Raw genomic sequence first — 13,941 nt, 5'->3', positions numbered from 1 at the left:
TCATGACTTAATATTGTCATCTCTAAGGATAAGCGTGGGAGTCAGCGATACTGAGGGACAAACCTAATTCTGTCAAACATGGGTAAGTTTAGGCTTGAACTCTGTGTGCACACTCCTCTGATGGTTATGAGAGTTAGCTATGGCTGTGAAGAAATGTCTTATTATAAGAAGACCCAGCCCAGCCTTTGTGGGCTGCTTTGTTTCCAAACACCAACAAAACTCACACAGCAGTTCTGAGATGCTCTAGGAAGACAAATCTACAATGAAACATCACTTACACTAAAACTCCACTAACAGAACTGGAGAGTATTAATGGGCTGGTGCAGTTTCACATGCTCTAAATAGGAAATAAGATCAGAATCAGCACTGCCACAGACCTGAAAGCAGAGGAAAGTACTTCTCAGTGCTAATTGCTCCACTGCCTATATGTGGAGCTGTGGCTACAGGATCTTTTCTCATCTTATTTTCTATTCCTAGTTTATATTTTAATTTATTAAGTGCAAATAAGCCATGGGATCATCAACAACAACAACAACAAATCCAAAATATCAACAAGAACAAAATAAACCACAGAGAGGAAATGTTAATGCTTCACAAGTCAGAGAGGGACAAAGCTTGATGAGCCAATTAAAGCAAGCTTCCAGTGAATGTACAGTACCGTAGGAGGGCACTAAGTCTCTGGTATCAATGTCTCCACATATCAACACCTGGCTTCCTAAATGAAGAGTAAAATCACAAAGCTTTCACTTCAATACTTAATACCTCCCTTTGTCTATTTGCTCTAGTACCTGAGTGCTTACTTACTATGGTCTATATAAAATGTTCTTCCATCCAGGTGTATTCTTTCCTCCCAGCCAGGCTGGAAATGGGAAATAAAAACAAAGAAAAGAGAGAGTAAGTGAAATGGTATCAGTGTCACACAGCCTGTCACACATTGCTCACACCTACTGGACTTGTCTCAAAGATGTTTATGAGGTAGGAAACCCCAAGTGACCAGATGGATAATGGCAAGGCCACAAATCCAGGCAGACTCAGACCTAGCTCTTACATAGGTGACTGCATCCTGTGCAGGGAATATTTTTATAGTGGAAATCTCTTGCCTCAGGATTCCCACCCATCTCCTCTGTGAGGAAACAATCACAGAGAACAGATGGTCCATCTTAGTTGGAACGTTTCTGCTCCTACTTCTGAAAGCCATGTGGGTTATTTACTGTAAATATGTAACCCAGGCTCCCTGTACAGTGGGACAAGAATGTCCTAACCTAGTCCTCAGTGCTTCCCTTTTCATCCTTTCCCTTTTCTCACGTCCCAAGGGCCTGCAGTGCAGAAAGGAAAGTGGATGGCAGGCTGTAGGGACAGGTAATGCTGGCCAGCCTGGGCTGCCAGAAAATACAGAGGAGAAATTATTTCACTTCAGTCTTGTTGGAGAAACTCGTGTTAAATTCTGTAGTCATCCCAACCTCGCTCCAAACAGGAGGTTTAATTGAGGTGAAATCTGTTACTAACAATCTCTTGCTAGTGACAGGTCAGGCTACCCTGGTTTCACAGCATGTTTCGCCCCTTGCAGTTAACAGAACAGATTGTAATTGGGCCTTCAGTGCCTCAAGGGTAACACACGCCCCATATACCGGGACAACTGCAAGAGCACAGCTGTTTCCTAAAGCCAAAGAGCATTCCTGCTGCTGTGACCAGGAATGTGTCAGCTTTCACACATTACTCTCTACCTTTAAGGACTGGGAGTATTTTAAAAACAAAGCAAAGCTCTGCATTTGACATGTCTGTAAATCCCCATTATACTTTGATTACAAGTATGACAAAACTTTTGACATTCAATTGATTATTTGCTCTGCAAAAGATGGACGTTTCATTGAAAAATCAAAATTTATTCTGATTTGTTTTTCCTAAGCAGTGATTATGATTATCTAAAAGCACAGACACAGCCCAGGTAAGAGTGTACAAAGCTCAACACTTCAGTAGCACAGAAAAAGGCCATGAGTTAGGGCCTCCTGGGCTGGCTCTGGAGGGCCTGAGTGAGCCCCAGGGCACAGCAGGGCTCCAGAGGCTCCAAGAAGGGCTGCAGCAACCCATGCCCAGAATGGAGCAGAGCCCTAGCACAGGAGGTGTAGGTTAGAACACAGGCACAGCAGCATCACTTACAGGAAGAGGGCCCAAATCGTTGGGGTTCAGAGACGCTTTGGATCTCAAATGCACCGGAAACTTCAGTCGTGGATCCTCCTGGAACACAGGTATGCAACTGTAAATCCAACAGATCAAGGCAGATCTACAAAGTCAAGCACAGACTCTGGAAATCCTTCTATGTTACGGTTATTCTTTTCAGGGAATAAAACAAAACATGGCTTATTAGGATTTCTACAGTGCAATGACTTTTCCAGTGCTGAATAAACAAGGGTGATGACTCCATTAAATGTGTGCTATATTCAAGGATATGCTTCAAAACCCACAGGCCTGTTCTTAGGATGCCTGCACTCTTCTACAACCTGCTTTTACAACCACAGGCACATTTTTGGCTCTTAAAAACACAAAGACAGGTGCCATGCTGGAATAGGGGCATGCAGCAGGAAGACAGAGGTGGGACCGTGGCCCAGGGCCTCGGCTGGAGCACCCTTACCCAGGTGGTGGTCTTGGTGTTGTGGTCGATGAAGAAGGGGCGGCCGTTTGGGGCGATGCGCATCTCCCAGCCTGGGGGCAGGAAGCTCTGGGCCCCCTTGTGCTGGGGCTTGGGGGAGTTGTAGGGGGACGGCTGTGGGGACTGGGGGTTGGACAGGGTGTCCTTCACCGCCCTGCGCACCGGAGAGTCCTTCATGCCCTGCGGAGAGCAAACAGAACCATTGCACACACGGCACTCGGGGCTGCAAAACCAACCTAACCTGGCTTCACAGCAAATAGCTTTTCATTCCTCATGGAATTAATACCAGAATTAAATACTGGGACTGATTTACTACAACTTAATTACCTCTATCTGTGCCTTCTAACATGCCCAGTCCTTTGCTGTAAAGGACATGGCGTTCCGTGCCTTTCTCTGCAATAACAATGTCCCCAGTATTTACACCTGACTCTGCCCCTGCCCTGGATGTGTCCACATTTCATTTTATCACGGAAAAGACAAAAGCAGTGTTTTGCGCTTCAGGGGCAATACACCTCATTTACAAGAAAGCCTATAAGTGTAAGGCTGTGTGAGCCACAGCTCTCCAAACTCTTAAGCATGAAGAGGAAATCTGAAGAACTGGCTCTCTTCAGCACAGCCATGAGTAGCTGAGACAAGAGTTTGAACCACACTGCCACAAGTCAAACACGCACAGGCTTTGATTGCGTAGGGAGCCACTTCAGCTATTCCTTAGGCACGTGACAGGGAACATCAGTGGCCAGCATTTGGGAAGACGCTTAGGAGCGATGCAGGGAGGAGTGTGGGTACGGGAGCGGCCGGGACTCACCTCGAGCGGCGCTGACAGGGTGACGGTGGGCGAGCTCAGGCTGCGGGGCCGCCGGATCTGCGGCTCGCTCAGGTGGTTGCTGCTGCTCGTGCCCGGCCCCACCATGCCGTCCTCGGCGAGCTGTGCGGAGCAAAGCCAGGTCACAAATGCCACAAACACTGCCCACGCGCAGGACACGATCAAACTGATGGCATTGTTATCATCACTACTGTCCTGAACCAGATTTCCTTAAAGGCCAAAAAGGGTATTTAATGTAATTCCACTGGAAGGGCCAAGAGCTTACAGCTCTATTAATGGCTTGAGCCAACTTTCACATTTAATCCAAAGAACACATTTGCCTCCTTTTAAGAGCCCTTCTGCATCTCTGCAAATTCCTTCTCTTGCAGCAATCACCTTAACCCTGTGCCTTGACATAATTAAAAGTAACCAAAAACATCCCAAATTATTGCAGCTTTTTATGACTCATCTGTATTGTCATGACAATGATTAGGATATTTCCTTTCAATTTCAGCTTTCTGGAAGCTGCCCCAGCTGAATGCCCCTCAGGCAAGCCAAGTGCTGGCTCCCAGGGAGCAGCAGGGTACCTGCATGATGGGCCGTGTCCACGTTGTGGTCCGGTTGTTGTGGTTGACGTAGTAGGTCCGGCCCTTGGCGTCCTTGCGCTCCTCCCAGCCTGAAGGCAAGCCCGGCGTGGTGTGCACGTAAGCCACAGAAGGCTGCTCAGGCAAGAAATCATTGAATTCTTATTTTATAATAGATAAAACAACTTTACATTTTAAACTCTTGCTTGTAAAAAGAAAAGCAACTTGTTAACTTACACTCTTCTTAATCACAACAACCATATGGAAAAATCCAGTTTCTGATTTAATTTAATTCAGGCTCTTTATCATGTGCCTTTGAATCAAATAATTTTTTTTCTCCCAAGAGATCTTTTGGGTCAGTTTGACACAGATTCAGCAAAGAGACAAGTTTATATGCCCTCAAACATTCTATTTTGTTACACATAATGACAAAAAGCAACTCTATGTTTTAGTGAGTTTTCCTTAAAAGGCTGAAGTTTCTTCCTTTTATCAGGATGGATAAGTAAGAGTTAAATAACCACAGAGTCTAGATCTCCCAAGTCCTGCTCTCTTCATTACCCCAGGGTATCTTGATTCAGTTGCCAGAAACTGCTGAGGGGTTAGAATGTTAATCATTTTGCTCTGTCACAAATGCTGCACTCAGGGCTTCTGTGTCCCAAAGACACCAGATAAGCCCAAACTGAAGCCTCAACTTCAGCATGACAGAAACTTTTAGCAAAAGCTCCACAAGCTCCCTGTTCTAAGAGATGCATACAGGTAAGGGAAGAGTCACGTCCTGCTGCCCACAGGAACTGTCCCTGTGTGTGGCTGACGTTCTCTCGTGTCCATCCTGTCCCCAAAACACCCAAGCACGAGTTCAGAGACATGAGCTAGGAACTGGAACCAAGGGGGATGAAAGACCTGCCTAATTCAGAGGCTGAGGCACTACAAGCTTTTGCCATGAAACAAGGCAAAAGGCTCCTGCTGAAATCCAGGACACATTCTCTTCCTCCCCACTACATTCCTTGCTTCAGCAAGATAATGAACTTAATTCTTGCTCTTGCTTCATCTCTGCCAGACCTTTCCCAGAGCAGCTGCCACGGGCAGGGCAGGTGCTGTTTAAAAGCAGAGCACAGTTGACACAAGGAACTGGACAACTGTGGGGATAACGAAGAAAGGAAAGGAGAAAAGATACTGGATGGGTCAGGAAGCTGACATACTCCAATAGAGAAGAGAAAACAGAGGAAAAGAGGTGAGAACCCAAGTGCAGACTCTCCGACTCATTTCCTTCTCTCCTGGAGAGCCAAGAGCTGTTTTACCCATGTTGGTTCCCAGAGCTGGCAGGCCATGAGGAGAACACATTGCCCCAGTGGTTGTCACTCAGTTACAGCTCAGAGATGGGGAGAAGGACACTGCCTCTGGGCCTCAGCCTGGCTCCTGCTCCAAGGAGGGGGTTTGTAGGGATTCTGAAGGCAAAACCAAGGTGACCAGAGACTTTTACTGCTGACAGCTTGCTCATCTGCAAGCATCAGGTGCCCAAGGACCCAAGAGAATACATCCTTTGAAGATAAAGGATTTAGACCATGAATCCTGTGTAAGTCCCAATTCCTCCACAGATCTGGGACTCTGGGTGTAAATGCTGAACAAAGTTGGGGCGGGGGGGGGCATTAGATACTGCAGCATGGTGAGGTAAAACATCTTGGTATGGCAACACTAATGGTGAGTCAAAATATTAATATTTAGCTCTATAAAGTCTAATCAAGACAAGATGCTCTACCAAGGGAGTACCACTATCGTGCAAGTTCACCTAGCAAAATTAACTAACTACTAATGAGTCAGGCATTTTATTTAGACTTTGCTATTTGCAAGTGTGCTCCTCTGGTTCTAAAATTAAAAACCAGTGAATATAGACAATAGAATGATGCATCAACACCCAAAGTAAGATTTATTTATTTCCCAGATGCAAATAGCAATTTATAGCAATTATAGATTAAATTTCTTTCTCTGAAACACATTCTCTAGGAGGGCACTAATTCATAAAAGCCATTTATGATAGTTACTGTAAATGATTTCCGTCAAATAACTCACTTCAGACTGGCAGTTAATTAGGTTAAAGGTTCAACATATATAATTAGAATAAAGTTCAATATAGATTAAACCCACTTTCCTTGTATTACACTTTCAGCAAAGCATACCAAGAATTTTATGGAATGATCAAACTACAGTCTTTGACTGTTGCAAAACTGCTGGAAAATGAAACTGGCATTCAGTAAGACCATTAAGAGCTCTGTGCTATATCACTGTACCCCCAAGGCTCTTAAATTAAGACCAACTTAAAGAATTAAAATGAATTATTCTGGAGGAGAGTCATGGGAAAACAAGAAGACACAAGATGCAAACACAGCTACATGTACAATGATTTGATGTCTCTAATCACTGCAGCTTCCAGTACCTAAAAGAATTAGCTATTGTAGCTTTCAGGAGCCCAAGGGATTTACTTAGTGCACAGCTTTGTCATAATTCAATGTCACATCCAAGTCCCTAAACCATGCCAGTATTTGAGTACAATTGCAGTGTTTTGAGAAATGTTGAGAAAATTTGGTACAAAAATATTTAAGTTTTCATTCAATAGCTGTATTTCATTCAACACATGGCTGCTTTTTTTTTTTCAAGTTCCTCATTGTACAAGACCTAAATGTCCCCCCATTTTATCCAGAGATAGTGCTTGATAAAGAGTTTTATTACCGTTGGCTCCTCTCCCCCTGTGACAGTTGAAGAACGAGCTCTCCTAGAGGGACCATTCTGCTGTTAAATGATAATTAAAGTTACACAGATTTACTGAAGAAGGTCACGGGTTACTGTCACATCTTTAGGAGCAAGGCATCAGACACATTTGCCAAGAGAGAGCAGTTAGATGGTAACAGCAAATCTGAAAGTCATCAGTCACTGGTTACCAAGCCAGAATCCCAGAGAAGCGCTGGATTTAGGAAGAACGCGTACTGAGTTGCCAGAAGAGGAACGAACATTAGCTCAGGAAGGATGAAATGTGGTTAAGCTCAGGTAAGGTGATGTTTAGGGCAATGCTCAGTGCTGCTGTTTGAAATGAGTGTCCCTCAAGAAGCAGGAGAAAGGCCCCTCTCTTTCTCCCCAGCCCACGCCCGGGCCCTGGCTTTAGCATGCTAAACACAGCAAGAAAGCAGCCCAGCAGCCCCTGTTCCCCCTGCAGCCAGGCACAGAGCTGCACTGGGACTGTGCCCAGAGCCAGGGACAGTCCCAGTGCTTCAGCTACACTAAATAGCTGCTACAGCCAAGAGAAAACCTCTGTGGTTTCTGGAAATGTTTGCCCAAGAGCAGCAGAGAGAACAAGCGACAGACACACCAAACTTCTTTGTATGCACAGGTTTTCTATTTGCACATTCACATGGGACATATTTATAACTTTTAAAAATTAATAAAAAACTCTTGGAAGAAAAGTATAATCTTTTGAAAGATTCTTTTGCAATCTGACCAGTTTTATTCAAAAGCACATCTTGCACACTCCTATTTTAAGTGGTCTCTGTACCTACTGCTGAGAGGTGGCAGAGAGAACAAATCTGCCACCTCTGCAACCCCTGCATGTGGGCTGTAGGAGAGGTAGCCAGCACGTTCTGTCAGCTGGAGCACAGTGTGCATGGTTCTGATAGGAGAGAGAAGCTTTGTTTACAAAACATCTTTGTATCTTTTCGTGTTTGAACAATCTCCTTAAATAAACCTGCAGAAGTTGCCTCATTTTCACTACAACCAGGCAAAACACCAATCCTTTAAGATTTTAGAGAGATTTATAGATTGCAAATAAAATCAATTCATGGGCCACAGAAATATGTCTGCTATCAGTCCTGTGGCTGCTCCAGTTCCAAGTAGAGCTGGCTCTCCTGTCCTCTCCTCCCTTGGAGGAGTTTCTCCACTGAGTGCACACAGGAGTGCAGTAACCTAAATTTCCATGGTAAACAACTGAGGAGAGGGTGACTTGCTCAGTCTCCAAACATTTTCCCATCTCAGGAATGTCCTCCTTTTTAAGCTCACATGAATTTGGTTTGGGACAATCAGATGCCCACCTGGTGCCTGACTAGAGCTGGCCCAAGGCAAGGTGTTATTCAGAATGAGAGAATCCACCCAAAAAGGAAGGAGCTCTGGCTTACCAGGGATAGCTGGGACTGCTCAGCGACTGCGTCTGTCACACTGCAGGACCTCAGTCGTGAGGAAGGTTCTCTTTGCTGCAAGGAAAAAACCAGAAAGATGTCTCCACGTTAGGGTGTCTTAAAATAATGATGTTTATTCAGAAAATTCAGTAATTACAGGTACTAACCTCTGAGAGCTCAAAGTCTTAAAAATTAATTGATTTAAAAATTTGTGGTATTTCTTAAAAAACAAAAAAATCTGTTTCAATCTTCCTCTTTGCTGCTAACTTTTGAATTGGTTGTGCCTTTCCCAAGACACATCCTTCATGACTGTGAACTAGAAACAAACCCCCCCTAAAAAAGCAGACACACGTCATGTCTGACACTACAATGTAATTCCTCCCCACCAGTCCAGCTGGGCACTCCAGGGCTGAGCAGTGTTTAGGAAAACACAACACTGACATATCTGCAGTAAAACCAGTGGGTGCTACTAAAACTGCAGTTCTCAACACAAGCCCAAGTGCCTCTGCATGCAAATCCAGGAGAGCATCAAAGCTGTCACTGGCTGACCAACCTCCAGGTGACATTCCCATCAGGCAGAGCCCAGCTGCACTGGCTCTTTGGGAAAAATGCACCTAATCAAGATTCTGTTGGATGAGAACAGAGTATTTCTTATCTCTTGAACTGCAGAGGTACCTTGAGAGCATTGTACTAAGAATAAAAAATAAGAGTATGATGCTCTGTTTAATAATTACAACTATTTTTGTCATCAAAGAGACATAAAATATTCCCCCACTTGTACATGCATTATCCTGATTTTTAATGGCATCTGACTAATAGATAACACAAATAGACAGACAATTTTTTTTGTTTTCCCTTTCCTCTGGAAATTCCTAGCTTGATACCCTGGACTCTCATCTATTTTGTTTCACTAAAGGTCTAACAGTAGCAGAGTCTGAAGTTAAACTCACACAGAACTCTTGAAATCTGAACAGAGGAATTCTGTTGTCTGAGGCAGTTTGCTTGCTGGTGAAGCTGTTTTTTGGAAGGTAATTTTAACTACATGCTCAGGTTTTCCTGAGCCCAGCAGTCACTCCCCATGCACAAAGTGATTCAGGTTATGCCAAAAAAATGCACATTTCTGCACTAGAGCTTTACAGATGACAAGTTACGTACAATCAAAGAGCCGAGTTGTTCCCCATTGGAATCAGGAGTGACCTGGAGTCTTCTGCTCAGCTCCTCAGACAGCTCCTGAGGACTGGTCCGGGACACCGGAGATGCAGGAGGAGGTGGCAGTGACAAGCTCAAGGAATCCCCACTGGCACTTGCCTCCTCTGAAATGGTTTCCCAAGGCTAACAAAAGAGAAGAAACTAACTTCAGATTTTATACAGACCAAGTCTTCTTTCCCTTTGCCTTCTGTGTGATCATCTCGCTGTGCCCAACACAAACAACAGCTTCTCTTCACCCTAAATCAAGGCACTACAGAAAGCTAAAGCACAGGGCAGCTACAGCCAGTACACTTCCCTTTTTTTTAATCATTTATTCCACTGTTGTTTAGAGCAGAATATGAAAGTGTTTCTATCAGTGTATGTAAGACAAGCAATTTGGAATGATAGATGTTTCTCCCAGCATTGACATGGGACTCAGTGCTGCCCATAGGCCAGCAGGCAGCTGCAGCTGCACAGGAGCCTGGCAGTGTGCCTCTGGCTGCACTGTCTCTGTGCTGCTGGCATCTTCCCAAGCAATGTCCACAAACGCCGTGTAAAACCACGACTTTCTGTGCAGCTCACATGTGAGAAGCACAGCAGCTCAAAGTTTAGTCAGCTCCTCAAGCCCAAGGCTTGGGCTTACCTCAGGAATGTCTCCACTCTCCACAGGCTCTGGCTCCAAATCCTCGCTGATGTGGCGCCGAGAGCGGAAGCGCCTGTGAGCTGCCTCTTGGTTTATCTGTCTGATATTGTTATCTGACTCCGAGCCCACGTCGCTGCAGGGGGGGAACCCAGCATGGGAAGGAGCAAAGAGAGAACAAGGAAATAACCCAAGTTAAACTAAGCCCCCCATTTTGTCCACTGCCTTCAAAACCTTGGCAATGCTTTCGATTATAAAAAAATCATCATTCATGCATGTATCAAGCTTCATAATTAGGAGACTGTTTAATCTCTCAGTTGAAAGAAAATAAAACTGGAAGCACTTCACAAATATCACAGAACATCAGGTTGGGAAGGACCTCAGGGGTCATCTGGTTCAACCTCTGCTGGCAGGGAAACCATGGCCTAGACAAGATGACCCAGCACTCTGTGGAGCCCAACCATGAATGTGTCCAGTGCAAGGGGGATCCAGCACTTCCTTGGACATGGTTCAGCAGCGGCCTTGGCAGTGCAGGTTAAATACATGATCTCACTATAACTCCTAACACTGTCAGTTATTCACTCTGTAAAATGTAAGCTTGCCACAGCTTTCTAAAGCTAATCTTGAGAAGATATTGCCACAGAACTCTCTGACAGCACATCCTGGGAATGAAGCCTATTCACAGAGTAATAACCAGGATCTCCTCAAAGCCAATGTGTTCAACTTCATTTAAACTTAGTAGAGTTGACTTTTTTCCTTACCTCTTCAACAGTCTCTATAAACAAAGTAATTTCCTCCTGTCAAATTACTTACTGAAAAATTCCTTATCTGTCTCCTAATATTCTAGGGTGGTTTGTTAATGCACTGCCTTCCCTGGCATCCCAGAGCTCCTGGAATTTCCCAGAATACTCTGTGTCTCTGTGATCTGCTGGGGGCAAGCAAGGTCTCTTTCAGGCATAAACAAAGCACGCTTTCCTTTGTGCCTCGAGCCCCAGCCTGGCTCTCCATCCCCCCCCAGCCCCAGCTGCTTACATGAGGCTGGGCCGGTGCCACTGGGTGCTCCTGTTGTTGTGGTTCACGTAGTAGGTTCTCCCCAGGTTGTCCACCTTCTCCTCCCAGCCAGGGGGCAGCGGAGGAGGCGGCAGCTCCTCCTGACGAGACGCGGCATCGCTGGAATCCACCACGTCCCAGCCGTGCTTAGGAAGGAAGGAAAAAAGACTCTGTGGTTACAGTGTGCACCTCATTTCAATGAGAAAAGAGCTAAATCCCCAGCGGTCTGTTGAAGAGGGATCTCCAAAGGTGGCTGGGTGGTGGCTTGGTGCCAAAGAGAACCAACTGCCAACCCTGTTTCCAGGGCTTTATCCTTCAAGTGCAGCTGACTCTACAAGTTTTCTTGAATCCTTCCTTGAGGATTCAGCCTTACCTCAGAGTCATCCCTCTGATCACTATTTTCTTCCTCTTGGCCACCATTTTTGGGCATATACGCCATCTTCAGTCTCAAGAAACCCTTCACACGAGATTTGTGGCTACAAGACAAGGAGGTACATTGCATTTAAGAACACTTAAATAATTGCAAATAAAAAAATCATGAAGTAAGAAATGTTTTAAAGTCCTCAAATGTTTTAAAGGTCCTTCCTCTCACCTTCTTGGTCTGAGGAGGAAATCCTTAAATGTGTACGGCCTCTCCATGGTTGGGTCTTCAGTCTGTAAGCAGTGGAGAAAATAGCAAATTAATGGGCTTGCCCACAAGTCCAGCCATATAAAGAACATTCACACATCAGGCTGACAGATTACATCTCTGATTTCTACTGAATCCTAAGTTACCTAAAGCCTGGAATCTTGAAAACTTTCTATTCCTTGAGAATTTCAGCTTTCTTACCAAGTAAGTCACATCCTTCACATGTGCAAGCACACAGCTGCTGTGGGCACAGAACTAGGAATTTCAGATGCCAAGGGAAAAGGATGATGAATCCATACACACACTTCCCCTGCTGATTGTCTGGGGAGCCTTACTCTAAACTTAAAGCATGAGCTGTGTTACACTTGGCAGCCAAACCCCACACAGCCTCTCCTTTCACTGCCTGACCCAATGTCCGCTTTCTCTGGGAGAGACACGCTGCCCGTTTTGCTCAGAGATGGCAGATCTGAACAAGCTCACCGGAACACCATGCAGGATTCTCACTGCTGCTCAGTGCTCAGCTGGAAGGGACGTGCTCCCAGTGAGGAGTGTATTATTTACCCAAATTCTGTCCAGAGTAATTAGCTGGTATTGGAGAAAGGAGGACTTTGACAAACAAACCAGCAGGATGAGAACGCTGATTATTAATTTGTTAATAAATACATCCCAATGGCTCCTACCAAGGTAAGGAAGGATGAGTGCAGATGTACAGTGTGCTCCCACACCTTTCCAACAGGTAACTCTAGCCCTGGAACGGAGCAGAGCAGGCAGGGAAGTGTCTGCAAGGTCACAGCTACTGAAGGAAGGACTGCTCTGAGACACAGCAGCTTTGCCATGGAAAATGTCTGAGGGGCAAAGGACTCTTCCCACTCTCCCACGAGGGCTATTTAGATCATGTCTGTACACAAGGATACATAAATGGAGATACCCATACAAGCCCAGGCCAAGCAATCCTGCACAGCACAGCTGGGATGACAACAGCTCCCATGAGAAGGGAGCCAGGCATTTGTCACCACAAGGTGTTCCTGATCCTTCCCTTGTAGCTTTCCACTGTTACAGTTTATAACCCAACACGCTCCAGATCAACCATAACAGACACATCTAAACAAGCATCACAGTACAAGTCATTACAAAGCAATTTTTCTCCTACAATAACATCCATCAATAGCAAGAAGTCAAAATTGGACACAAAAAGCCAGTTATGCTCAACTGACATGTTAAGATTAACATGCAGAACATTTAAAAAATATGAACTACATTCAGCTAATGTTAGTCATCCAAAACAGTATATAATATCAGAAGTGTTTGTACCAAGGCTAATGCAATCACCGTATATACATACACATATATATTTATTCTTATTTATAAATCTATAGATAGAAGTTGCACTTAATTTAGCATCTAATTTTACAGCCCGTGCAGAATCCTGGCTGCTGGGGGGAAACCAGACAACTTTACCGAATTACAGAACCAGCTTTACCCTGAATTCCTCCATTAATTAAGAAACAGAAACAAACATTACTACCTTCAAACCAAACACCTTAAATGTCTATTGACAATAAAATGATTCAAACCCTGTGTCAAATTACTTTCAATTGATTGCTATTGAACTCTTACTATTGGCAAAGAATTCAATTGCAGCTAAAATAATGAACAGATGACATAGTTCTGGCAGCCTTTTGGCTTTTCATGCATTTGCTGAAGCAAAGCTGCTCACATGAAGCTGTTTTTGCACAGAAAGTGCATCCCTGTCCATGCACGGCTGATGCATCTCCCTGTCCCTGCACAGGTGAGGCTAGGTTGTCCACAACAGTTTATTTTAAGCTCTGCTGGGAGCACTTGCTTTAAGAGAAAGTACACAGCCCCAGGGGTTTCCAGAGATCTGGTGCTTACCGGGAGGTGACTGAGCGGCACATCCACCTGGCCCAGGAAGTCGTCTCGGGTCTGTCACACAAAAGTAAACTTACATCAGAAAAGCAAAAATAATAAATATCAATCTAGTCACAATGAGACAAAAATAAAGATGGTTGAGTACCATTATTTTAGGAAACCCTGGTTTCTACCCCAGGGTTTTTATTGTTGCCCATAATTTGTTGTTGCAATTGATTTATCTTAGCACAGTATTTCTCGTGACACTCCAAACAGGTTTCTGAGCCCACAGCACATGTGGTGGCGCTGACACATTCTGCTTGGGGGAACCATCAATGCAACCCAGAGCGCCCCAAGCACTGAGGAGCCCCAGGTG

At 44.8% G+C, this 13,941-nt stretch overlaps 1 protein-coding gene across 7 annotated transcripts in view; it reads right to left on the bottom strand.

Moving 5' to 3' along the window:
• The window catches only part of NEDD4L (NEDD4 like E3 ubiquitin protein ligase), a 77,534-nt gene that overhangs the window by 12,190 nt on the left and 51,403 nt on the right, over positions 1-13,941 (bottom strand). For 3 of the 7 annotated variants that reach the window (XM_059491931.1, XM_059491935.1, XM_059491928.1), the window contains 14 exons: positions 13,590-13,640; positions 11,661-11,722; positions 11,442-11,544; positions 11,051-11,214; positions 10,022-10,154; positions 9,346-9,522; positions 8,191-8,265; positions 6,758-6,817; positions 4,037-4,168; positions 3,453-3,572; positions 2,630-2,827; positions 2,158-2,235; positions 805-859; positions 659-715 (listed from right to left, as the gene is read on the bottom strand). In XM_059491931.1, coding sequence (XP_059347914.1) covers positions 659-715; positions 805-859; positions 2,158-2,235; positions 2,630-2,827; positions 3,453-3,572; positions 4,037-4,168; positions 6,758-6,817; positions 8,191-8,265; positions 9,346-9,522; positions 10,022-10,154; positions 11,051-11,214; positions 11,442-11,544; positions 11,661-11,722; positions 13,590-13,640 — 1,465 coding nt within the window. The remainder of the gene's footprint in view (positions 1-658; positions 716-804; positions 860-2,157; positions 2,236-2,629; positions 2,828-3,452; positions 3,573-4,036; positions 4,169-6,757; positions 6,818-8,190; positions 8,266-9,345; positions 9,523-10,021; positions 10,155-11,050; positions 11,215-11,441; positions 11,545-11,660; positions 11,723-13,589; positions 13,641-13,941) is intronic. The other 4 variants (XM_059491932.1, XM_059491929.1, XM_059491934.1 and 1 more) reach the window with 2 other exon arrangements.

Source organism: Ammospiza nelsoni, chromosome Z (assembly GCF_027579445.1).
Source record: "Ammospiza nelsoni isolate bAmmNel1 chromosome Z, bAmmNel1.pri, whole genome shotgun sequence".
NCBI lineage: Eukaryota > Metazoa > Chordata > Aves > Passeriformes > Passerellidae > Ammospiza > Ammospiza nelsoni.
The sequence above is the reverse complement of the archived record's forward strand: the minus strand, read 5'-3'. Positions and strand labels throughout refer to the sequence as shown.